Source organism: Ostrinia furnacalis, unplaced genomic scaffold, assembly GCF_004193835.3.
Source record: "Ostrinia furnacalis isolate ACB-3 unplaced genomic scaffold, ASM419383v2 OfSCF2395, whole genome shotgun sequence".
NCBI classification, from domain to species: Eukaryota; Metazoa; Arthropoda; class Insecta; order Lepidoptera; family Crambidae; genus Ostrinia; species Ostrinia furnacalis.
Window position 1 is genome coordinate 407,682 of NW_021132634.1, and position 27,058 is coordinate 434,739.

General features: G+C 36.7%; 2 protein-coding genes across 15 annotated transcripts in view; one reads left to right on the forward strand and one right to left on the reverse strand.

Annotated features, from left to right (window-relative positions):
* Window positions 1–7,790: 7,790 nt before the first annotated feature.
* Window positions 7,791–12,083, reverse strand: LOC114355365 (probable phospholipid-transporting ATPase IIB). Its single transcript, XM_028308165.1, has 7 exons — window positions 11,857–12,083; window positions 11,672–11,774; window positions 11,308–11,510; window positions 10,579–10,821; window positions 9,507–9,727; window positions 8,428–8,635; window positions 7,791–8,111 (listed from the first exon to the last, which is right to left on the reverse strand). Exons 1-7 carry the CDS (start codon window positions 11,907–11,909, stop codon window positions 7,865–7,867), a joined length of 1,278 nt encoding a protein of 425 aa, XP_028163966.1. The 5' UTR covers window positions 11,910–12,083; the 3' UTR covers window positions 7,791–7,864.
* Window positions 12,084–12,391: 308 nt separating this feature from the next.
* Cdep (Chondrocyte-derived ezrin-like domain containing protein) overlaps window positions 12,392–27,058 on the forward strand; it is a 73,137-nt gene continuing 58,470 nt past the window's right edge. For 4 of the 14 annotated variants that reach the window (XR_003656099.1, XR_003656101.1, XM_028308182.1 and 1 more), the window contains exons 1-3: window positions 12,393–12,647; window positions 13,406–13,604; window positions 15,385–15,536. Coding sequence is in view for 10 of the 14 variants with exons in the window: in XM_028308182.1 (XP_028163983.1) it covers window positions 13,526–13,604; window positions 15,385–15,536 (231 nt within the window). In the remaining 4 variants the exon portion in view is untranslated. Of the gene's footprint in view, window positions 13,068–13,405; window positions 13,605–13,752; window positions 13,905–15,384; window positions 15,537–27,058 lie in introns of those variants that run through there. The other 10 variants (XR_003656100.1, XR_003656102.1, XM_028308192.1 and 7 more) reach the window with 8 other exon arrangements.

Consider the following 27,058-nt stretch of genomic DNA (forward strand, 5'->3'; position numbering starts at 1 on the left):
CTGTGCACTGGATCCAGATGATATTCCTGTTATTGGATTTGCTGCCCTATATACCTACAAGTGAATTGACTTTGCTTTGTCCCTCGACTTTCCTTAATCTGTTTACAAGATTATTGTGGAGTAGATTCTACGGCAGGTTAAGCTATACGCTCTTAAGCAGTTGCAATAAGGGTTATTTTTCTTTAAAAATGTACAGTGTGATGAGCTGGTGGCTTAACCTTATTTTGCATGTAAAACGATATTAAATTTCATGATTCACATCACCATTCAAACTCAGTTCTTTTTCAGCCTATAATGGTAACCTACAAGAAAATTCCATCTCATATTGTTCAAGATCTACTTTACATTATACCTACATAATTATGTTAAACTAATAGTGGACTCCTACTAGGTGGACCGACGATCTGGTAAAGGTCGCGGGAAGAGCCTGGATGCGGGCAGCGCAGGACCATTCATTGTGGAAAACCTTGGCGGAGGCCTTTGTCCAGCAGTGGACGTCATTTGGCTGAAACGAACGAATAGTAAGTAACTCTGTATCTTTTCAATGATATATATTTTACCCGTATATAAAAAGAGATTAGAACCAGACACAGCAAATGTCACAGATGGCATCTATCCTGGTTTTTGTGCGAAATAAATATCAGTCCGGAATTAACGCAGGCGAAGCGGCAGGCAAAATAATTGAGACTTAAACAGGTCAGGACTCAGGAACATAGGTATTATAGGTACGGTATATATAGGTATTAAAGGTAGGTTGTCTATAATGTATTCTAGGAGTCTATTCCGAGCCTTATCAGTCACCAATGGTGTTTGATAACGGCTGACATGGCAGGTATAACAGCTTCAATGCACGCGATTTATAACTTCAGCATTTGATAGCTGTTATAGCTATAATAGTATTCCGATATGATCTATCTGCTTACTAATAAATCGTCTACGTAAAGCTATCATAGATAGCTAGATAGCTGCTATCTTCGGACGCAGCAGCACCGTGAAGACAGCTAGGATTTGAAGTGGTCGCCATGGTCGAAATCGATCGGATGAATAAATCAATATTATAAAAGGGTCTATAGGTGCATCTATTTTGTGCAGAGGCTTTAAAAAGCGCTTTCACAAGTTCCAGTATTACTTTAACCCATTTAGGTCACCTACGTACAAAATATAATTGAATCAACGGAAAGGTTTCGATTAGATAGGTAATTAGATTTATGAAAAAAAATGAAAAAATGAAATGTTTTATTCAGCGACACAATCTCAATTCTATGTTTGTTAGGTACTACTTCATGCATATCTGAACTGAATGGATTTTGATGAAACTTTAGAATCCTATAGCTTATATCAGAAAAGGCCTTAAGCTTCAATACGACTCATCGAAATCGACGCAGGCAAAGTCGCGGGCAGAAGGTAGAGTTTTTTCAATAACTCAGTCGACTGCAAACCAATTTAAACTGTCAATTATCTCCAGTGAACCACGAACGGGTTCCGCATATAGCCTCCCGATATGAACTTTAAAATGGGATTTCAATTTCGTCCCACTGATGAGTTGGGTTTCACATTCAGGCGACTTTAGCAGCGCGACAAACGAGCTCGATAATTCCATATTATGTATATGACAGCGCAGCGCAGGATGTCCACCCACAAGGTGGACCGACGATCTCATAAAGGCAGCAGGAAGGTGCTGGATGCAGGCCGCCACCAACCGGCCATTGTGGAAATCATTGGGGGAGGCCTATGTTCAGCAGTGGACGTCCTATGGCTGAAATGGTGACGATGATGGTGATATGACAGCGGATGCTTGCCTTCGCATTATAAAAACGCCGCTGCCGCGCTACAGTCGCGCTTCTGACGCCCTAATGTGAAAGCTGTCTTAGTTATAGTTCCAAAATACTGAACTGTCCTATCCCTGACATTGACAGTGGGGCGCCACCGTCAATACCGGATCGCTGGTTCCGATTTTTGCCATGTTGGAAACCATATAGTTGAACGATGGTAGCGCCCCTCTGTCATTGAGTTTGGTGGGACAGTTCAGCGTGGGTCATCTATATGTCACCGTAAAATTGTGAATTCCGTCAGATTATAATCTGACGTAGTTAAATTACAATCTAACCTAACCTAACCCACTGTTAGTTTACAATCTAACGCGTTATATTATAAACTGACAGAGTTCACAATTTCACGGTTACATATACATCGGTTATTGTCAATTTGCCACAAAGTTACACTTTATTTGTCACACATTTGAAAATTTTATGCATTGAAAGTAAATTCGTCATAAATGAGAACGTTAATTTGTCACGATGTAATATGACGTGTGACGAATTTACATTAAAAGTAATTTAGTTAGAGGTAAGCTAGCCAGTTCCTCCGTGGTTGAGGATTCCGGGTGAAGCTCGCTTTCACCTTCGGCCTGATCATCACTTACCATCAGGTAAAATCAAGCCAAGAGCTTCCTCGTTGTGGATAAAAAAAAATAAAAATTCGACATAAATTCTCATTTAAGTCAATTTGTCACGATGTATATTATTATTATGACGTGTGACGAATTTACACATAATTTTTCTTGTGACTAGTTGATTTTATGGCAAATTGGCAATAACTCGTTAGTTTTTGACGCTAAAAATATTCTAGTAAAAATAACTTGGAACAAACATATTAAAAGAATATTTTTTGTAAAAAAATCAAAATACGCTCTCCACTTCAACTAAGTACCCAACTTCTAACTTAGAATAATTAACTAATTCCCCGACCTCAAATTATTGGAAGCCGTTGTGGTTAAGGTTAACAAAGGGTAGTTATAATCAATACTAACCAAAATAGAATCAATCAAAAATGTAGAAATATTACTCAAGTTATTACAAAAATAGTAGAGGTCAAATACATTCTAAAAATAGGCATATCATTGAAGTTATTATGGAAAGAACCGTAATTTATATTTAATGGTGCGATTGTTTTGGAATATTCAATCGTTTTAATAGTTAATTATTTTAAGGGGTTGACATAATGTAGTGAAATTAATGGATTTTATTACTTGTCTTGTCTTCTTTCCAATAGATAAAAAACCCAATATTGAAAGTTACACGTTTAAACAACTTGTCGTATCAACTAGACTTGTCTGTTGAAAGTTGAACAAACGTGTAACTTAAGTTACAATATTATTCATATTTTATGTGTCAATTTGAAAACCAGATATTAAAAACTTAATCACTCACTTGTGTGGCTCTATGGTTATAGAGTAAAGCCACTCCAGCGCGTGTTTAGCTCTACAGAATCAACAACAACATGATGTCAACATTCAACATTTTTGTAGGAAATTTTGTTGAATGTTGAGATGTTGTTGATTGTGTAGAGCAAAACACGCGCTGGAGAGCGGGCGTTTTGTTCTCATTGTAACGAGTTAGTTTCACGCCCGTATTCACAAACATTATTATGAGGTCTCACAGTGCGCGTGGACGCACAGAGTGACACATGAACCAATCACAGCGCTCTATTCAATGCTGTGCGTTCGATTTGCTTCTTCACACAAGCAAGCATCGTTTGTAAATACGGGAGTCAGTCTCCAAAGACTACTAACATTAAAAACGTTTGTACAAACATGTTGACACACCTCTGAGACCGTTTGTACACTAAGTATAAAGACATAATCCAAGCATAGCAACCTAAAATTACCCGTTCTACCTAGACAGACTGAAACCCAGCTTAGGCACGTAGAAAGCTCATTAGCATGGGATTAGTATCTCACTGCGACATCATTCTTTTTCCAGTGTACAATTATCCCACATTTTATAGTTTTATTAGAAACAAAATAAGAAAGAAAGAAACTTAAGAAAAATTTTGAAAGAAAGAAAAAGAGGAAATATAATTTTGGCTTAAGTTTACAAAAGGTCAAAACACAATTTTAACGTAGATTTTTTTAGTAAAAGGAACCAAAGAGGCAAGACAGTAAACTGAAAACTAATTAGGCTGGGTTGCACCATCTTACTTTAACTTTGACAAACGTCAAAAATATGTATCCATACAAAAAACACCAGTTATCGTTATAGTTACGGTCAAAGATAGGTGGTGCAACTCAGCCTTAGCATTTCCAAGCTAAAACGGACAGATTTTTTGAGGATTTGTACCTTGTAAAGACTGTAAACCCTTGAAGAGGAGGCTGACTAGTGACTGAGTTTCTTGCGCTGCTTCTTCTCATCACTGAGGCCCATTTATTGTCCCGAAGCAGTGGTAGGGTTAATACTGGGACGTGTAAAAGGGCTTTTTAAAAGCCTATTTGCAATAATAAATGAGTTTTATGAGTTATATTGTAGGTCAATATCATCTACGAAACAATTTAGTTGATTTCGAATTAAAAGCACTCTAAAATAAATTTCAGCAAGCACTTAACTGCTTTCTAGAGCAGAATCTGTTATTTCTAGAATAAGACTATCCTAAATTGAAACCAACCGGCGAGTCAGCATTAACTCCGTAACGAGCGCGACACAACTACCCTCAACTAACTGGAGTCTAACTACCTACATCGAACTGTTTATGTAACTTCACTCAGAAGTTTGAAGGCAAGAAGGCTTTATGCCTATACCTAGGCTTTATAGCTTACGGTGGCCAAGGACGTAACACCAGTATTTGCAAACAACTATGAGATCTCACAGTGAGCGTTGGACGCACAGGGTCCCAAAAACCTATTCATAGACAATACTTGAGTGGCTGCTGCTCTATTCAACGTTGTGCGTTGCCACTTCAGTAGCAAGTATCGGTTATGAATGCGGGTGTTAGAGCTTACCCAGACAAATGTTTCGAGAACCCAGGAAAGACGTCCTGGCCAATCAGAACAAAGAGAGCCGACTTCAAATAATGGGGGAAAAGGCTAGGGAAAAGAAGGCTTTATAGTTTATAAGATCGTCATAAATTATAGCCTATATGTTATTCTGGGTTATAAACAATAATACTGTAAAGTTTCATCAAAATACGTTAAGTAGTTTTTGCGTGAAAGGGTAACAGACATCCAGACATCCAAACTTTCGCATTCATAATATTAAGTAGGATACGTAAGAGCTACACCTACTCCTTATGTTGCCTCGAAGAAAACTAATTAATATAGGGCTTTACCCATAAAACAAAAATCATAAGGACACGTTACGATTTTGATGAATAAAGTACTAGTTAGGGGGCGTCCTTAAATTACGTGAGGCTTTTAGGGGGGGGAGGGGGTCAACGAAAACCTCACTAAATCTCACGTGGGGGAGAGGGGGGGTCTCGGAAAATATCACGTAATTTTTCCCGCAAGAAATAGAGTAAAATTGCCAGAAAACTGGGTTATTGAAGTAAAAAAAAAATGATTTTTTTATGATGATAATGACAATTTATTCCAAACCGTCTAATCAAATTAAACTAAAAATGCCTCCATCTGCATTTGTGAACACTAAAGATGCAGAATAAATGTCGAAATTAAGAAAATTCGAAATTAAAAAAAAACGTCATCGGCATCGCTTTTGCGTAATAAATTGGCCAAGTGTGTGTCGTCCCACGCGCAGTGTAGGGTTCCGTAGTTGTCTGTCGTTACCACAATATATTTCAGAAGCAAGCAATTACTTCATCTAAAGTCACTTTTCATATTTTCTTCTAAGGAATTTTTACTGGTTAAGAAATTGTATAATACATGAGTCAAATGACTATTACTCTTAAACTAAGTAATGTATCTTAACCGTTATAGTTTCCTTGAAAAAAATCATCCCCACTTTACATGCAGGGGAGCTACCCTAGAATTTTTTTTTTTTCAAAATTTTATTTTACCTTACCAAAATTACCATACCTTCACAAAATTACAGCTCCCCAGTGCCAATAGTTTCCAAGCGAAACCTCGGACAAACAGACAGACATATCGAAACTATAAGGGTTCCTTGTCAGGACTACGGAACCCTAAAAAATGACATTACATACGTATGAAAATATTATGTATTCGTAGTTAAAGTAACCAATAGTCAAATTTGACAGATGTCAAATGACAAGTGGTTAAATAACAGAAAAAAATGTTTTTTTAACAATGTTTAACTAGACTTTTAGTACATTTTTTTACTATTTGTTTACATTTTATTAATATTTTACCATTAGTAGCAAAATTTAACAATTAGTTATTTTAACTATGAATCAAAAAATTGGTCCTAGGTTGAAGCAATTGCTTGTCTTACTAAACGACGGGAAGCTACGGAACCCTGCACTGCGCGTGGCACGACACTGGGTTACTGTTTTTTTTCATATAAATCTAATATACTCGAAGCATAGACATTGCAAAATAGTCATTTTATTAAATATCACGTGAGATTAGGGGGGTGGGGGNGGTCTTCAATTTGCTTGAAGCAACCGCCACACACTTTCCTGGTTTTAGGCATTTTTGGCGAATACTAATTAAAAACGTAAGCAAATAAAAACAAAAAAAAACAAAAAAAAAATTCTCTTTACTTGGATTCGAACTTGGTTCTCACGACATTACCCGGCAGATATACCGAGCACGCCGCGATTGCACTTGTGTAAGACGACGAATATAATTGTTAGGTTGGTGAAGTTTTTTGTTTGTTTTTTGTGCTGGGTAGCTATAGTCTATCCAATATAGCTTGATTAGAATGACAGCTGCCATCAAAAGTAACGACTTAACTTTGTAGTAGCGATCAATCAGAGCTAAATATTGGCGAACGTGAAATAATTCACGTCTGACCTACAAACAATATTTTCGACGACATTGCTTCCAATAAAAATGTTAATTTCGTGTAGGTAAATGCAGCGTTAAATTACACCAATAAGTAGTAATTCGAAATCATAAAAATCAAGCTAGATTTATTAACGACGTCTCTACAAGGTTATCTCGAGTTACAAAAATGTTAGTGATGGGACATATCTATCGACAAATGTCATATTAAAATTAACACTTATTTTTTAACATATTTAGCTAAGTCAAGTTATACGTTTTTCTGGCGTTTTTTTTTTCTGAGCGGCACAGGAGCGGTCTTTGTGGAAATCCTTGGGGGAGGCCTTTGTCCAGCAGTGGACGTCTTCCGGCTGAAACGAACGAACGAACGATACGTTTTTCTAAATGTTCACTATTAAAAACCAAAAAACATTTCATTCTTAAATAATCAAACATCGGAAATCAATCACCGGTAATTTTTTGGATATTCATGGCACCGTTGCTCTAGAAGAGATGCCCACCGCCCTCTAGCGAGAGGAAAAAACCACTGAAGAACACTGATGATGATGACTACGACTTAGGTTGTACACCCTTGACATAAATTTTAAATTTTACTGTCTTTAAATATAAATTTTAATTGTCATTTTTATGAATAAAGATATGAAGAAAAATTGGGTGTATTTTTTTATATCATTTTTTCGAAAACTTATCGATACATCTATGTGAACCGTACGAAACATACCCAGCACTAGTCACATTCGTTTGACAACTGTCATTCTAATCAAGCTATATTGGATAGACTATAGCTTGTGTATTGTTTTGCAAACACCAACACAACAAGTCATAATCCGTGGCACTGATGGAATTATTTGCGTTTTTCACTCACTAGGCAATTGCTATATTGTATATGTTTACACTGTTTGATGCTCCAAATCCGTGTGATTATAATGGTGTACAGTATATGTAGATTAGTGCACTATTTATATTTTTAAGAATAAAAAAATACGGAGACTAACGCTGTGTGTCCTGCTAGGTGCAGCGCCCCCTAGCGACCCTCTATCCCTGGCCTATATCAACCAAATGGAGGCCATTTGGTTGATATAGGCCAGGGATTTTCACAATCGACAGGTAGTATTCTACCCAGATCCATGTAATTAAATTAAACATTTAAAAAAATGCTAAAAATTAAAGTCACATCTGCAAGCAGAAACTTACCTCATGGAAGTTATTCTTATCAAACAGCGCGTTTCCTAAATGTAGCTTCTGGAAGACCATTTCATTCTTCGTGAGCGTCCCGGTCTTGTCTGCTAGCAGGTACTGTATCCTGCCCAGTTCTTCAGGTATGGTGGTAGACCTCATGACCGTGCCTTCTATCTGCTTGTCGCGCTGGATTGTCCACGAGTAGAAGGCTTTGCCCATATCCAGGTTTACTCGTAAGCTAAAATAAATTGAGATTTGAATTTACTTACTCATGAGATTTTTTACTCTGTCTTAAGTCGTTTATGTATCTTGAGAGAAAGGAGAGATTTGTTGACTGAAATGGTCAAGATATCGATTCTAGAACTGTTCCTGGACTTACTGGAATTATAATGATGAGAGATGAAAACATTTTGAATGTGCAATTTCGGAAAAGGCAAAAAATATGCGCATTTCTGTGATGTTCCTACTTTTTTCTTAGACCCTTAATTATTAGACATTTATTCTTGTTGATAGATCGTAGCTACGGTTTACAAAAAAATATGAAAATAACTTACCTGATAGGAATAATATACGAAAACAGTAGCACGAATCGGAACAAGAACCCAAACCAGGGTCCATTGAAGCCTTTCAGCACGATCAAAAGGACTGAGATCATGACTGTGGCCACAAACAGCACTTTGGTCAAGTTGTTCACTTGCAGGTCCAGTCTTCCCACTTTAGATCTGGGCGCTGCGTTGTTCATCACGCTGCGGGTCTCGCTGCCTGTGAGATAATAATAATAATACTGTGCTAAATAATTTATTAAATTCAGCTGGGCTAGTTTTCGTTTTACCTTGTAATATCTCTCTACTCACGAAATACTCATATAATAATACTGTGCTAAATTACAGTTAGTACCTAAATACGGAATAAGAATTCAGCTGGGCTAGTTTTCGTGTTTGGAAAAAACCTGTGCTTGTACCAGTATGTCTTTTTTTATTACCAGTAGGCCTAAGAAACGCGCCGTGATAACTTTTATCAACGTCAAAATGTATGGCCAAAATCGATAAAATAGCGTGATAACCGCTTATCGCGGCGCGCATCTTAGGCCTACAGGTAGTGCCTGTCTATTCACGAAATACTCATAAAGGAAAAATAAGTTTCAAGTGCTTCTCATACCATTAACATAATTCGAATATGTGACTTGTTCTTGCTCCATAATGTGCAGTTATGCACATACCAGTCAATACTGTAAGATCTTGTGCACATACCAGTCAATATTCCTCTAGTGTTGTGTATATGTGCCCGTGTACCACGGGCCGGAAGACATAGGAAGATGTAGGCAGATCCCTCACTAGGTGGACCGACAATCTGGTGAAAGTCGCGGAAGTGTCTGGATGCGGGTGGCGCAGGACCGGTCGTTGTGGAAATCCTTGGGGAGGCCTTTGTCTAAAGCCTGGTCCGTGAGCACGTAGAATCCCGTCCAATGACCCCAAGCTACCCATCCTTATCGCTCGCGCGTAATTATATTGCTGTCGCGACTGTGCGACGCGCGCCGGCAGTGAGTGTGCGAGCGCGACAGCGGACGGGATTCTACGTGCTCACGGACCAGGCTTTAGCAGTGGACGTCTTTGGGCTGAAACGAACGATGTACCTGTGTATATGATCAGTCCAGTAGCCTGTCCAGATGCCACCACACTGCCACTCCACAGAGTGTTCTCAATATCTAGCGAGTCCATCTCCTCTTCGTCCAGTCTTGTGCAAGTGCCGATAAACGAATGTATGTCTTTCTCTGGCTTCTCAACAAATATCTTAGCGTTGATGTCGAGTAGGTGAGCATCGGTGGGTAGCTTTTGTGTTGAAGGCAAGGGGATTCTGGAATTTAATTGATATATGTAATTATATTTGTTATAAAAGTAACATTGATTGAAGTACACAAATGGTATAAATGTGTAAAATGTTTATTTATTATTAATTCATAAACACATAAAAGTGTGTTATATAATTAAAAAGTTTACAGTTTTTGGGACAGGTAAAACAACTGGCTGACTTTAATGAGAAGCACTTGAATTGAAGGTCAAAGTCATATTAAACGAGTTGGCACATGTATTAAAAGGTCAATTTATAATTTGTGGAATGCAATACACCAAAATTACAGATGATTTTAAAGGTGTAGGTAATTTCAGATCATCACCTAGGCCAGTGACCGTGACAATTTATTATCAAATCAAACAGTAAACGGACAATTAATAATAAACAACACATAATTAAGATATAATTACAGCTATTTTCCCAGATAAAATTCATTCACATGAATCCTCATATCAATATGTTTATATTTGACTGTATTACTGGAGCTAGTTGTATGACTAATGTTGATACAAAATAGCAAACTGATAACAACTAGTTTCCTTATAGTTTTGTTGTTACAAGTATCTCCTATGTAAACACAGTATATAACTTTTAATTTAAAACATATTGCAATTCTGACGTCGTCCCTGATTTTATTTACAGGAAAAACCTCACATGTATTATTATCATTAATACAATAAGTATTAGGGTGTCCCAAAAAAATCAGTCTTTTTTTTTCAACGCATACCCTCTAAGTCTAACTATTAGCCTGGGACACCCTAATAAGTATCACTAAATACTTTTCTTTTTTAGGCTTTGTTTTAGTGTGCTGTCTTCTAAACCTATTTTTGTTGTATATTTTAGCTTCAACCTACCTCAATTTCCAATCAATTTCTCCATCAAGCTGGTCTGTGCGTATGAATACTGTGCCCATAGTTTCATTGGTTCTTAAAAGAATCATGTCCGCTGGCACACGTTGACCCTTGTGAAGCATTACTATATCTCCAACACGGAGGGCCGATGCAGACACCTGTTCTGTGATGAATGGCCTGTATCCGTCTACAGGTGAGTCTAGTACTATTCGTTCATAACGTTGTCTGTTGACTTCTCTGTCCCTCCTTAAATAAAATATAGCATTTTTAAAATTATCTTTGTAACATGCAAAGATAGGCAGGCTTATTATAATTTCTTAATAATACAGAAAAATAAGCATTCATTTTATAGCAACATTATTACAATAATGGCCATTGAAGCATCCATCACATGATGGATGCATGAAATTGCTTTCAAGTTAGTATAAAACAATTTACGACTATTGTTTCTTATCTCATAGTGACTAAGTAGCAATTTAATTCAATATATTTTTGTACATTACAAAAAGTTACTTTTGATAATAAATTAATAATGATAAAGCTTTTTTATTTCTGAAAATATAAACATTTTACAGTTATCACTTTCTAAAGATAAAGTAATAACACTGATAGAAAAACCACACATAAAAACTTTTACAGTCTCTTATTTCAGTCTACCTTCTGGCAAAGGCCTCCTCCAACTTCTTCCATGGCTTTTACATATCAATATTTACTAGGTAAATTACTGCTTACCTAAATCTTCTAAAGTCATCAACAGCCTCCCTAAACAGTGTAACAGCCAGTACAAAACACAGCGGACCCCAATATGTGTACAAATATCCAATACGGATGCTGGGAATAAACTGGCTCACTGCCATCACCAGGAAATACATATTGAGGAAGAACTTGAACTGTTCGTACAGCACCAGAGGCAGAAATGTGATGATGTTGTATTTCTAAAACAATATAATTTAATCTGTTCATTTTTATTCTCAATAATTAGGTCAGTCTTAGAATATACAACTGATTATTGTAAGAATGGTATGAAGAGTATATTAGCATAAATCTGACATCAAATAGATCGTAATCAGTATCAATTGAGGTCATAAATACTCACTTGATTACAGACATAGTTGGGAGGATACTCTTCTTCAGGAATCTGTCCTAAATAAATAATTCTAGAGCTCAACTCTTTAGTCCGGAATCTTGAGAATAATAACCTATAAAGAAAATATCTTTATCTTAGCAATTATTAATTAAACAAAGGAAAACATTCATCTGATACGTATTGATCATCCGTACCTTGACCATAAGGATTTCTTCTTAGGCCTTGTGATAAGCGGGGTAGTTTCCATTTTTACGCTGCAAACTTGGTCACTAACACACAATGTTTAGGCATTATACAAATCTATAGAAGATCTCTAAAATAATTAATTCATGCAATAAAAATAAACGGAAAAGTTTATAAACACGAAAAAAACACAAAGCAACGTAAAGTTCTCCTCTGTTTGACAGCAAAGCAGGGGAGGGGGAGGGAAGGTATCATAGACATTTTTTGAGCTATAAACCACTAGCTGTCATGGCACTAGTGGTAAAAAACCGGTGTTAATATGATAGCTCAATTAAACAATGTATTTTTTTTAATAATTTTTAAACCCTTTTTACGGGAGTTTTTCACGAGAAAAATTATTTCGTCACATTTTCTTACATTTTTAAGCTTAGTTATGTGGTATGAAACTTGTTTTTATTTAATTTAGCTGAATTTTAGCTTGTATTTTTTTCAAACAATACCGGTTTTTTGAAGTGACGTTTAAATTTTCAGCATTGGCAAGACTGAAATAGGTAAATAAATATGGCGGACAGACATTTTTGGGTGTGTAAAATGTATTTACTGTGTTTCAGTCGTGAATAACATAAATAATGGACTTTATGTGGTAATTAACACAATACAACAGTAATCTATACAAATATAAATGAGTGTTAACTAGTTGGTGTCACGTGAGCTTTTAAATCAATGAATGTGCCTGTTGTGACTGACGAGAGATAGGAATAAAACTCCGATGCGTCGTTTCTCTCCATCAGTTTGTTAAAAAGTAAGACGCGACTTAAAGCGATGTTGTAATGTTTATTGTGGTTGTACGCTGAGAATTAATGGTTGTGTGTGTAGTTGTGCTGCCAGGTGTAGCCGTAGTAATTACATTTGCAAGGGTCTTATTAGATTCTGATGCGCCGCGACCGGCGAAGGCGCTAGGCAGTGCGTCTGTCTCTGTCATAGCGACCGGGCACACCTCCGTTGACCTATTTTCTGGTTAATGCATTGAAGCTAACTATTTATGTCTAAGGGTGTAAAGTAGGGCGCCGCCGGTTCTGGTTGCAATTATTGAAATTTGGTGAAAATTAAATTTGAATTGTGCTGTGAGTGATAAGTTGGAAATAAACTTGTTTGTTTAGTGCCAGTGGCTGAGTGAGGTGGGGAAGTGGTTGTGTGTGGATTTTATTCATGTCTGATAAATGTATTATGGAGGTCTATGACCATCAGATCTTCTGATCATCTTCTGATATGGATTTTAGAATCCTTATTTATGTTTTGAGCAGTTCAAGGATTTTTGTCTGCTTTTATTCTATGAATATTATTGAATATGAGCTATTATTACCTACATTTAGTTATCAATGAATTTAAAACAGAATGAATTAATTTATCATGATTGAAAATATGATTTCCTACATATAGAGCTCATATAGATTTTTATTTGAATATTTTATAATGAAAAGTAATAGGAGAGCATTTAAATAATATAATAACAGATAGATCCCACAATTATACATAACACAATACATTATTCTCTCACAGGCAATAAATCGTTAACAATTAGAAGAGAAAATAGCAATAAATGCCTAACGTAGCTAGAACAATGCAATCAAGAAGTGCCGTCAAGAGTTTACAAATAAAACAGTGCGAGAAAACATCAGTATGATGGAATCAGACCTTCCGCCTGGTAGCTGTAACTCCACCGGACATCTGTCCACTATTGGCTATCACACCCTGCCTGGTAAGTTTGATTTTTATTTTGAATAACAAAATTAACCATGGTATTTTTTTAAACTATTATTAAAATTAATTTATTAAGTACCTACCTAATTATTTTATTTATTTTTCCTTTATTATTTTTCTATTATGTTTTTTTTCTGTAACTACAGAGAGGCTACACAGCTATACCTTTTAACATTATAACAACAAATATAACAATATCAATGGAAAAGTAATGTTGTTATTATTCTTCAAGGATGGAACACACAATAACTCTTCAAACTGAATATTGATACACTTAATATTGAGATGACAAACCAAGGTGTGTTAAAACTACTTTTTCTATACTATGCCTATTACCTATTTTAGCTAAAAAAGCAAGCTACAAGCTCACTATACTCAAGCTAAACCATTATGTAGCTGTACTTGTAAGCTAGAAATTGTTTTTTAACTTAATCATGCATAATTTAATTTTTGAAAAAGCAACATGTTTTTTTATACCATACATTACTTATCGGTGATTCATGTAAGGATGATGGTCCATACATTTTGACTCACTTCATTACAATGAAATTGATTGTGTTCAGGAAATTTTTAATACAATATAATTACAAAATATTACACATTTGACCTGCCTACTTTGATATCGAAATTTATTTTTATTTTACTTTATTATCTGTTGTTGTGGAAATAAATTTAAAATGAATTTTTAGCTTTAAAACTGTAGTATCAATTCCTTATCATGACAAGTATCCATGGATTTATTAATTAAATTATAAGTTATTTTCTGTGATTGGTTCAATATGGAAATCAACCAATTTGAGTGTCATTCATAATAACATACTCATGCCTAAACCAGAAGCAGATTTTGTATTTTATAAATTTGTATCTAAATGTAATAATGCTGGCTATTCAAGTAGATAGTGCCATTTATAGCAGCTACTTCCCATTTTTAAAAGTTAGATTATTTGGTTTGTCAAAATCTAGCTCTATCAACTTTTGCTGTTGACTATACCTAGTTGCATCATACCAATCACTTGGTTATCTGCTGATATCATTGAGTTTTCAGTGACACTAATGCACTACAGTGCACTTTGCTGAACTGCAGTTACCATTACCACTTAAATTACCATAAATACAGGTCACTAATGAATCCAACATGCATTTACATTTACATAATCTTGCTAGGTTAATTGTGTGATAATAAGATAATAAATTGTTTCATTGCATCGAAATCTGACCACCTAAATAACAGTAGGTTTTGTGTCGATTTCATTTGATAATACTATCAGTAACTTATAGAGATATCGCCTTCTTCATCCTGTTATTGTTCAGCTCTTAATAACCTGTTGATGATACGGAGACTAGTCTATAAAAGTATCATTAATGCGTGATAATATTTATGACAAGATTTAAAAGCTGATCCCAATGGTGTCAGTGTCTCGGATCCGAGGAACGCGGGTTCGATCCTCGCTACGCCGCTGGACTATTGTGATGAACCCAATCGTAACACAAGCATATTTAGCTTACCAAAAGAGGTTACCAGCCAGGCTAAGATGCGCGCCGTGATAAAACCTTATCGATTATTTTAGACGACAAATGTATGGGCTTATCGCGTAAAATCGATGGCGTGATAAACGCTTATCGCGGCGCGCATCCTAGACCTACTGGACTATTCATTAAAAAAACAGATATGTACCATCCTAGACTGCATCTCACTTAACACCAGGTGCGATTGCAGACAAATACCTGTCTTGTCTAGCATAAAAAAAAAACAGATGAATAATTAGGTCCATTTCCAGGTCGGATGCATCATTCCGCCAGCACGCCGGCCGGCGTGGATGGCGCCGGCGGCGGGTCACGCACGCCGCCGGCGACGCCGAAAAAGGGCGGCAAGATGCTCGCCGTCAGGGTGCAAATGCTGGATGACTCCATTTCCATGTTCCAGATACAGGTATGTGGGCGTTTGTTTGTGCCTCAAAGTTAGGCTAGTACTCGTGCCTATGTGCTTTACCAGTTAGGGCTTTCGCCCACGATGACTACAGTATCGCTACTAACGCGTGTTAGTCGCATTTGCAACGCACTACAGAAGAGATGCCAACGCGCTACTAACGCGCTACAGCAGCGCGACTGCATCGCTACATAAAGTCCTTAGGGCATCATTCGAGCCCGATCTTTTAAAATTTTATACAATTTCAGTATTTGCATCACACTATGAACTTGTAGTGTGATTTAACATTTCATTCATACACCTAAGAAAAGTTTAAGGATCTCCAGAACCTTATCTGATAAGTTTCTAAATTATAAAATGTAACGAAGACCACAAGCAATATTGAAACAGCGGTTACAGTCTCGCGAATCGGTTTGTTTACTATGTTGAAAATGCTCTCAGTGTACTCAAAATATAAGCATTATGATCTCACCTCCGAGTTTAGAGTCTAACCGAGCGATACAAAGGTTAATAGAGCTGTATGTATAACCAGGCCTGTTCATCTCCGCGAGTTTACATCGAAAACAAAACACGCACGATGGCCCACCTACAGGATACTATACGACAAGGCCTCACATACGAGCGAACATTGACTCACGCACGCGTATTCTTGTGTATGATGGAAGAAAATAAAGAAAATGGTGTACTAAATACTGTGCACTATTTAACTGCCTAAATAATAATAAAAACACAGAATGTACTTTTTTAAGTTGCCTCAAGACACTGAGAGGTAAATAAGTAGTTAATATTATTCATGCTAAATCATGTATTTCCTCCGCCATTTTCCGCGGTTTGGCACCTCACGTCACATCATTTTACCGAAGTCAGCCCTATAGCTTCGGCGCAGTGCCGATCACTGACGTTTGTCAACAAAATGGTGCTTGACTCTTGAGACAGGCTAAATTACACCATATTGTTAATGACATTGAGCATACATTTTTTTAAATACCTTCGCGAAGTAAAACTTCTGTACGTAGTACTTATTATTATTCTGTGGTATAACGGCGATGGTGACAATGTCTCTCACCTGTTGTTGGTTATTTGTCCTTTATGGGCTTGGGATTCATACTACTGTGAATAATGTATGACGTAAGCGCTATGATGTTGGAACGTCCTGTGACGTGCCTTATTTTATTGTTTTGGTCTTTTATTAAGGTGCCATTACGTCATCTAGGTATATCGCCTGTTTATGACTGTTGACGAATCTAGATTGAATGGCAGTGAGCTAAGCCAAGTTTGGTCACAAAAGTGGTGCGCCAGGTGTTTCGGAACCATTTCAGGATTTTCAGGCACCTTCTATTTCAGCCGGCCCGTAACTGTAAAATTTATTGAACCTCAAAGTTGTAATTTTCCGTGCTTGTAAGACTGCTCACTTATTATTCTAAAATCCTCACTTTAAATAAATTATACTTGTAAACTTCGGTTTGTGTATAACATAATAGTATTTTAGAATATTAGGATTTATAGATGACCCACGCTGAACTGTCCCACCAAACTCAATGACAGGGGGACGCTACCATCGTTCAACTATATGGTTTCCAACATGGCAAAAATCTGAACCAGCGATCCGGTATTGACGGTGGCGCCCCACTGTCAATGTCATCGACAGGACAGTCCAGTATTTTGGAACTATATTTACGTTACTTCAGCAAAACAAGTACACCCTTACCTTACTCTACTCTTAAATATTTTTAAAGTTTTTAAAGATCTCAAATAAATGGCGCAGAGTGAGTTTCTTGAATGATGTGCATACAAAAGAATTTAAGTAAGTCTTAATTGAATAAGACAATGGCACATAAAAGTAACTTGTGGCATATAATTTTATTTTATTTTATTTGGGATAACAAACAATTGCGCAATATTGCAAATACAACTGCTGAACATATAATGAACTGATAATGTCTTGTAATAGGTGCTATATTGTTACTATTACATAATACCTGCATATTTATCATGTAAAACATGTTTATTCGCGAATAGTTTCGCGAAAACAATGTGTTGTGCCGAAATATGCGGTGCAGGCAGCCCGATGGAATGCTAAGCAGCTCGAGTCCATTTCAGACGAGTGCCGAATGCTAAAGGCTACGTTACATGCCTCGCACTGTTTAGTTCACCGTTATTTAGTGCTAAACTGTTGTCTTATTTGTTTTAATTTGGTGTTTAACCCCTGATTAAAAAGAGGGAGTTACAAGCTAGAGCTTTTGTCTCAAAGAACCAATTTCTTGGCGAGGGCTTCTTTCTTTTCCTATCGAGTGAATAAAAACAACTCAGGTTACAAAATTAGTGTCTGACTAAATGAACTGCCTTGTGTAATGAATTTGTTATTTCGGCCACACATTGATATATCCACAGAAATACACGCAGCTTTTTCACATGTTACTGTATGTATAGTGATTTTAATAAACAAAATATACTTGGGATTCTTTTTCTTCTTTTGTTTATGGCTAGCTCTGGGATATTACGGCCCATAAAGTGACCTCTCACCTTCCCTTCCTAGGATTCTAATGGTGAAAGATTTTTTTGAAATCGGTCCCGTAGTTTCGGAACCTATTCAATACAAAAATCATATCTTTCCTCTTTTTAATATAGTTTAGACTAGCGGCCGCCCGCGATTTCGTACGCGTGGATTCCGTTTTACCCCCTTCATCTATCTTACGCGGTTTAGATTTTTTCATACAAATGTTTTTTCCCGCTAATTCCCGTTCCCGTGGGAATTCCTAAGTATACTATCACCTGCCCAGGAGTATGAAGAATGATTGTACCAAGTTTCGTTAAAATCAGTCGAGTTGTTTTTGTTTCTATAAGGAACATACAGACATTTTGGCATCAGTATCGATCACTAATCACCCCCTGATAGTTATTTTGAAAATATATTTCATGTACAGAATTGACCTCTCTACAGATTTATTATAAGTATAGATTACTTTAGATATCACACACTATACTGTCACTGCCAAGTTCAATATAGACCCTCTTGGATAATTTACAACTTTATTGTGTAGTTTCTTACAGAGTTTCACCCTATTAGTATTCTCACTCAGCTCAAAGCTTCGCTAACCAGTCGAATTAGTTGACTATTTACTTACAATACATTAGCACGTAATGGATAATTTGGAATTACATTATCGGAATGATGTAAGTGAAATCGGTAGGGGTTTTCCCTGACATAAATTTGGAAAATACTAATTATTCTAATTAAACTAATGAAGCGTTTGAATGTAAGCTTGAGTTGGATACATGTGCAAGGAACATGCGAAATTCCATCATTCACTCTCTCACGCACTAATGTGAAAAAATCAACAAAAATCTTAACTATTTTTGTTGGAAAAAAAAACTCATAACTAAACTACGGCATAAAATGCCACAGTGTTTACCATCATCTTTACCTCTGGCTTTCAGGCACCAACGATCGACTGTCTTGGTGCGTTACTCAGTTTAAAGCACAGACATCTAGGCGTTAAGCTATAAATACTGGTATCTTATTTATGTGCGATTTTGTAATAATAGTGAGGATATAAGTAAGTATTTACGACTCGAACTAAACGCCTGCATTTCCTTATTGACGTGACCAGCTGAGCTAACCTCTAAACCTACTGTAAATAACCAACATCGCTTCGAAACTGAGCACAACGAATGCTTCCAAGTCAGGCGGTAAATAAATTATCAGTCAATAATAGTGCTATATTCGGATATGTTCTGTATTTTCAATGGTAGGTACCTATATTTAGCTTCACCTTCGATTTGCCGTATTTTAAGGGGTACCGTGAGAACCTGCTATATTTAACTCCACTGTGATATCTTATCACCGAGCAAACGAAGTTGGATAGCCAACCAATCTGAATGTTGACTTAACTCTGTGAATTAATTTGTTATGTTTGAAATCTTGGTTAAGTTCTGGTTAAACTGCAACATATCACATGTAAACATTGGATATTTACACTGATTTAATAGAATAGTAGTCTTAGGAACTCTAAATTATGGTGATTTTGATTATAGGTAGACTTTTTTAGTCGAATACTAATTATTTATTTATTCGCCTAGCCTTAAAAAAGTCGAAACAGTTATCATCTGAATAGTATAGAGTCCATTATCGACCCTACAAGTGTAAATAAATATTAATCTCAGAATAAATCGTCAGTTTTTACATATTTCCCATACTGAAACAGTCAATGTGCCAGTTACACCAGGAGTTATTCTCGGATAAAAGTTTGGTCGAATCGGGCCTTAATATTCTGCTAGAATCTCTAATATACAATCTGTTTACGTGTTGATTAATCCACGAATATTGATTTTGCTCAGATTATAACTATCACTCATCGTCTTGAGATTGTCTGAAACTCGCAAGTCACTAATTGGCCGAACTAATTACAAGTCGTTCTAGCACGAGCGACATGCCCAAGATATTAGTCGCCACTTAAGGCCGGGTAGCAGAGAAAATGGCGAAAATGAGGTTTTCATTTTTCATTTTTGAGGTACTAAACAGTAAAATTAAAGGCTAAGATTTTTATTGGGCATAGTTGAGGATATTTTCTAGGGCTATTAACGGATGGAAACACGATTTGATGAAGTTGACTCGATAGAATAAATTCCCAAAGTTACCTCTATTCGTTTTCTATTTATGGTTTTCCTCTATTTTACTTAGCTTCTTTTTTCGTTCGTTTCAGCCGAAAGACGTCTACTGCTGGACAAAGGCCTCCCCCAAGGATTTCCACAAAGACCGGTCCTGGCCGTTCGCATCCAGTGTGCATCCAGGCACCTCCCGCGCCAGCTTCTATTTTATGTACCTACTTCGAAAAGATTAAGTTCTCATACAAGACACGTAAAGCAAACAAATAAAAGTTTGTCAGTCACAACCACGGAAAAACAATCAATCCTTAATAGGAAAGTTACATAAAAACAGACATTGGGGAAGCGAATTAGGCTTGTTTGGTGATAAAATTTTAATGTTACAAACAATAGATAAAAACACTTACATGAACTAAACACTTTAGATAAATATTTCACCAATCTTAGAAATAACACCCGCTACGTCAGCGTGACGTCATATCGTTCGATCCTGTTGTCTCTGTCTTAGAGAGGGAAGGCACGAGAAACCGGCCGCCCCGCGCGCCGCCACACTTTGCTCGAGTGCTTGGCTGTGACGGACGTTCTCTCGGTTCAGGGACTGTGATATTTGTGACCTAGATCATTATTTCTGCCATAGGCATATTTCTTTATTGCGTTAAATTGATTTGTGGAATTATTGGTTTCGGTTATGTAATAAATCGATATCTGCTGGTGCCGTACATCACTTTTAAAAAGCACTCTCACCTCTGATCCTTAAGATCAGAAGTGGGATTGACCACGCGTTCTAACCGTTTTTGCCATCTATTTTTGCCTTAGTTTGTGATTATCAGTGCAGTGTTAAAAGTTAAGATGACCAGGCGTTCGTCTAGATTAAAAAAAGAACGTGATTATTCTCGTAAACAGTGTCGTGATAAAAGTTAGTTAAACGTCGGGTTTGTTAGAATATCGAATGCCGCCGTTAAATGAACGTGTGCATCGATTGAGTATTGAGTATCGAGGTAGGTCACCTAGGCGATGTGTACGCACTCCGCGTCGTAGTCCTATTGGGAATCGTGAATATTCACGTAGCCCTCATAGTGATTTTTGTAGGCGCTGTGACAGGTCGTACGGCCGCCGCCATAGCTCGCGCGACGATGTGTTTGGGAAATTTTTGTCGCGAATTGACTCGTTTGAGGGTGTGGTGGATTGCAACCGTCAGTGACACCGTCCAATACAATTCTGGAGCTTGTTTGTGATGGAATTGTTACGTGTCTCATTTGCGGCAGTATGGGCCATAAAAAGAGTGGCGCTGCCCATAGGAAACTAAATACGGAGNACTTTGGCCGTTATAAAATATATTCTATATTTATTCGATTCTAAAATATATTCCCAAAAATTTTGAAAGTTGTTTTAATTTGTATCACTTGGATATGATTTGTATTAGAAAGTGCTGTGAGTGTGACGCTTGAACGGAAGGAAGTCAACCTAACCTAACCAACTGCGTATTTCTATACTATGTAGCCGCGAGAGCTCTTTGGCGCGCTGTCTTCGGCGAAGTATTGCGCGCGCAGATTTTGACAGCGCGAAATACCTACTTTAGCAGAAATACCAAGCCTTAAGTTCCATTAGTTTACTTGTCGGTGACTATTGACTGGCTTGATTGTTTTTAAAACTTGTGAGAGGCAATTTGCTCCTTTATTTGAGTTGGTTGTAATTGCAGGACCGGACCGTGATTTTACGGGACCCTGGGCTAATTCTACTTTTAGGGGCCCACCTAATTATTCAAAGTATAGAAAAAAATTAGACAGTAAATTTTTTTTTTGACTTAGCTGGTGGCGCCCCTTGAATCCACTGGGCCCTGGACTGGAACCCAAAGAGCTATAGGTATGAGTGCGTTATATTCGTCGTGTCAAAAATTATTTACGTCAGGGAAATACTATGTAGATAAAATAAAAACTTGTCTTGTACACTGTCTACTTTTATAGGTGTCTTCCTTTAAATGGTTCCATTATAAATGTTTATATTAATTTAAATAATGGTGTGACAAAAGTTATTTTTATGTGCAGAAATACCTGATTATTTACGCTTATTGTATGTATTGGCGTGAGTTAAATTTTTCACGCAACCTTAGTACGGCAAGAATATGGCTCTGATAACTTAAAAAAATTACATATGAATGAACATAAATACAAGTGAAGGATTTTAAAATAAATAATTTTTCAATTACAAGAATGAACTGCCTCAGATCTTATCAACTATTGTTTATTGGATATTCCAATATAACTCAGATTTTACGTCCCCGTAAAGTCAGGAAGATCTTTTAAAAAAGCCTTTATCGCTGACCTATAGCGATGGATTTCAAATGGCATCACGTCGGCTCACTGATTGTATTGTCTTGCACTCAGCATGTAGAAAACCACATAAGATAAAAAAGAGATTTAAAGATTATTTATTCACTGAGATAGTGTGGTACAATAAATGAGAACTGATAAAAGTCTAGACAGTATCTATAATCTGTCCTCTAATCGCGTAAAATTAAATACGAAATACCTGGGCTTTACGCCGGTATTCACAAACATTACTATTAGGTCTCACAGTTCGCGTGGAAGCACATGGTGATACGCAAACCAATCACAGAGCTCTATTCAACGCTGTGCGTTCGATTTCCTGCTTCACATAAGCAAGCATCGGGCGTTATTCTCATAGTCCGGGTGCCATATTTCCCCGAATGTTTTTGTTGCCCACCGCATCCATCTTAGACCTTGTCCCTTGGGAGACGCGTGATAAATCATACCCACGTTTACCTCTGCCTTCCCACTTGAAGCTATAATTACAAGGTTACGGGAACTTTGGTGGCGTTAGAAGTTAGAACAAATCGGAGCATTGTTTGTGATTCGCAAAAGAAAAATTCATTGGGTAAAAGCTAGTATTTTAAACGTTTGTTACATTTTCACGCAAAACGTACTGAAAGGATTTCATTAGAATAACGTAATTTATTTACAACCATAATATTGAGTATTCCAACCGGGCAACATGGAAAGCATTGGGGGAGGCCTATGTTCAGCAGTAGACGCGTCCTATGGCTGAGACGATGATGATGATGATTATTATTGACTATTCGCCAAATTATCACCTTAAGTGTCATATAAGTGTTTTTCTGTGGCAAACTGTATTTCAAACGGACAAAGCCACGAGAAAAAGCTCGTAAGTCTATATTATATCTCTATACCACTGAAGTGCCGTCGATTAATTGTAGCATGAGCTACAATGCTACAAAATAAATAAAATGAAACACCGCGGCCACCGTCAGAAGACAACCACCAAGTCACAAATACTAAGGGGGTTCTTGAACGTCTCTTGAATCATCAAAAGTGAATGAGACCTCTCGCTGTAGCCAGTGAGTCGTGAATATCGTGATCGTGGCTCTGTAGACTAAGGAAATGCGATTTCAATTTTCAGAACGATCTCTTTTACTCGTACGATTTTAGTACCTACTAAGTGATAGAGATAAGTAGAAAAATTGAAATCAATTTCAATACACAGTCTTAAAACTTAAAGAACGACTAACTGTTTGCAACTTATGAAATACCTAGGATTCGGTAGCAAATAATAGCATGTTAATTGAAAATATAGGTACCTAAGTGAGGAACTAAATAATGACGATCATAAGTTGATTTCGTGTTCTACTCGTTAGTTTCCACTGTTAATGGGTAAAATGAATAGTTATGACAACTTAAATTTTACTCGGAACTTGCATTTGCCGGTTTTTCAGTTTCCCAAGTAAAAAGTTTCAGTAGCAAGTGCAATATATTCCGCCCGAACAGTTGCATAAGAACGGTGCAGTTCCGTGCAATCTGTTACAGACACCGGAATCCTTTTGGACAGTGCCAAATAGTTCTGTGATTGTGGCACTCTGAAATTTTTTCCACATTACCATTTCAGGGGTAATTGGTGACGGTTTATTTCTTTAACTTTTCTTCCTTTAAATAATGTTTAATTTGGCTCTGGTAAATTAGATAGGGTTGTGCTCGTTCGTTTCAGCCGAATGACGTCCACCTCTGGACAAAGGCCTCCTCCAAGGTTTTCCACTATGAACGGTCCAGCGCTGCCCGCATCCAGGCTCTTCCCGCGACCTCCGCCAGATCGTCGGTCCACCCAGTAGGAGGCATTCCCGAGGGTTGTGCTCCTCAGTGGTAAATTACTCCATGATGGTGGTAATGGTAGATGTAATGATTTTCTTCAGGGATTTTATAGTTGTAAATATTCTGATTTGTATTACCTATAACTAACACAATAAATGATTATTTGATTTGATTTGATTTGATTTGATTCGTATAATCTAATTCTAAAGTTCAGACCGTTATGAATGACTGTCACGTGTTATTTTTGCAACGATGTGCATTTGTTGTGGCAACAGGCCAACATGATTGCTATTATCTTAATATATGTATTGTTAACTAATTGCGCTTATGACATGACATCATTATTTCTTACTGGCGAGAATTCTAAGCTCAGTCATAAATATCAGTAAAATACTGACCCGATATTAATTCTAAATGAACTGCTAGCAGCCTTGAGGACGTATTTGCATGTCGTCTAGATGATAAAATATGTAAGTGCTGAATTCGTCTGTATACATAAATAAATAAATTATGAGATATGAATAGTAACTGGTTCATTGCTTGCAACTTAGTATGTCAGCCATTTCTCATTTGTCAATAAATTACAGGGTTCGAAAATATCCGATATTTATTATAAATATCAAAATATCGGATATTTATGATATATATCCGATATATATCAACTTTGATATATATCAATTTTGTACGAAAACCATAGCATTATTTTATTGTATTATTCATGAATACTATTGCATATGTGTTACATAAACATGTTTTTAATGTTTTTAAAACTTAAAATCAGACAAATAAAGCAAAAACATAAAACATCTTTGAAATACGGCAAAATCAACTAAAAAAATAAAAATCTTATGTCAAAAAGTACAAATACAGTAACAAATTTTAAAAGTTGATATATATCGTCAAAACCGGCTTGATATATATCGGATATATATCCGATATATATCTTGATATATATCCGTTGATATATATCCTCGAACCCTGATAAATTATACTAGGATCTGCGTTATTGAGTCAATTCAAGACTGAACTTAAGCTTTCTGTAACTCAAGTAAGACTAGTTTAATTTGTCGAACTTGTAGACTAAAAAAGAAGACATACATCTTCAGTCTTCTTGAACTAGCTGAATCAAAGATGGAGCAGCGTTTTTGATTAAAATAGTTTCAGAACTTTTAATTTTAAAAGCATACCAAACCTCAATCTCAACACAAAATCTATTCTTGCAACGAGCATTCTAATCGAGTCCATTCTGCTATGTACAGTTGTAGAATCTGTGCATTCTACCGTGCACGTTTCAGCGTTTCAGTTACGTATACCGTTTCAGTTGCGGATCGGATGTTAATGCTGAATGCTGAGCTGATAAAAAGGGCTACGAAATTGCGAAATGGCATACTTTGTTACAGTTGCACAGAATATTGCGAGTTTTGTTCAGTTATTTTTTTTTGTCCTCTTTATTACGACATGAATGGGTTCCACATTCGTGTGATCAAAACAACACATTCTGTAAAATTACGATATTTTGTTAGCCTTATTAGGTACTTTTAGTTTTAGGGGTACCAGAGTGTGTTAATCCATCCTTCACATACGAGGTAAATTGAGTTGAACTTCTGAGTACCCAAAATTCCATCATCATTTTGGTCCGAAAAAAGGTTCCAGTATGTAGAGAATCCTCTATCCGTTAGAGCTTTCGTTACGGAGCTTTAGAGCACTAGAGGGCTTTCCGATAGGCTGTTCATTAGTTACAATACTTCGAATCCACGCGCCTTATCGTAGGCAATACGGAATGTACGCCTTTGTTCACTTTTCTAAAAAATACCGTGCAAGTTAAAGTTTACTCTATGATAAGATAAACGGACAGCCGAGTCACAGGTTGACTAATGTCTTTTTTAAATAAGCTTAAGTTTCTTAGTTTACTCTAGATAGTTGGCTTAGCATCAAATTTATGTTAACTTTAACTTACAGACCAAAAGACCTGCGCTTTTCAGCCAAGTCTGAATGTCGGTTTATGTATTCAGCTATTCACGTTTTGTTTAGCCACAATGTAAAGAATTTACTTTGTCCTCAGAAAGCATTACTACGAAAACAGAATTTAGTCCTCGTTGTTTCTGAGTCTTGTGTTCTGATTCTGGAATTCTTCGGTGTATTTATAGCCTGATGTTCTGTCGTTATGTAGCCTAAGGCCTTCCAAATCCTAGGGGATCATTAATTTGGCTTTCGACTGGAACCATTTAATATCGTTGCATAATTTACGTCCATAACTTACCTGTGTAGGTTGGAACAGATTAGCTTGAAAAGACCTTTTAAGTCTTTTTTCACATGACTTTTTAATCTGTTATCAAAAGCGCATTTAAAAGTGCTTTGTAGCAAAATTATATGCAAGAAAAAACTAAGCACGTTTTTTCTGAAAATGTCAGTCATTGCATTAGCAACTCCTGCGATTAGCGAAGTTATGAACTGTCTGAAAAAGTATTTTAGCTAATTGGACAATTCAATTTTGAATTAACTAGCCCTGTAACGTTTTAGGTTCAGTTTTGCAAGTCACGCTGCCTCAAAGCTTTAGATTAGCCCAACATCAGCTGAATTCTCTTACGCTTTCTATAAAATGTTGCCGATGTTGATTGTTATTAAAGCAGCTTTTAACATTTAATCTCCCGAAGAATTCATGAAGCATGTCCTCCATGTTTGCCTTTGAGTCAGTTTGTAATTTATCCTGTGTCGCACGCAAACACGGCAGCACCTGCAAGATTATCATATTTTCCGGGCAAGTTCCAGATTAATAACAACTGTATCAATATGCAATTT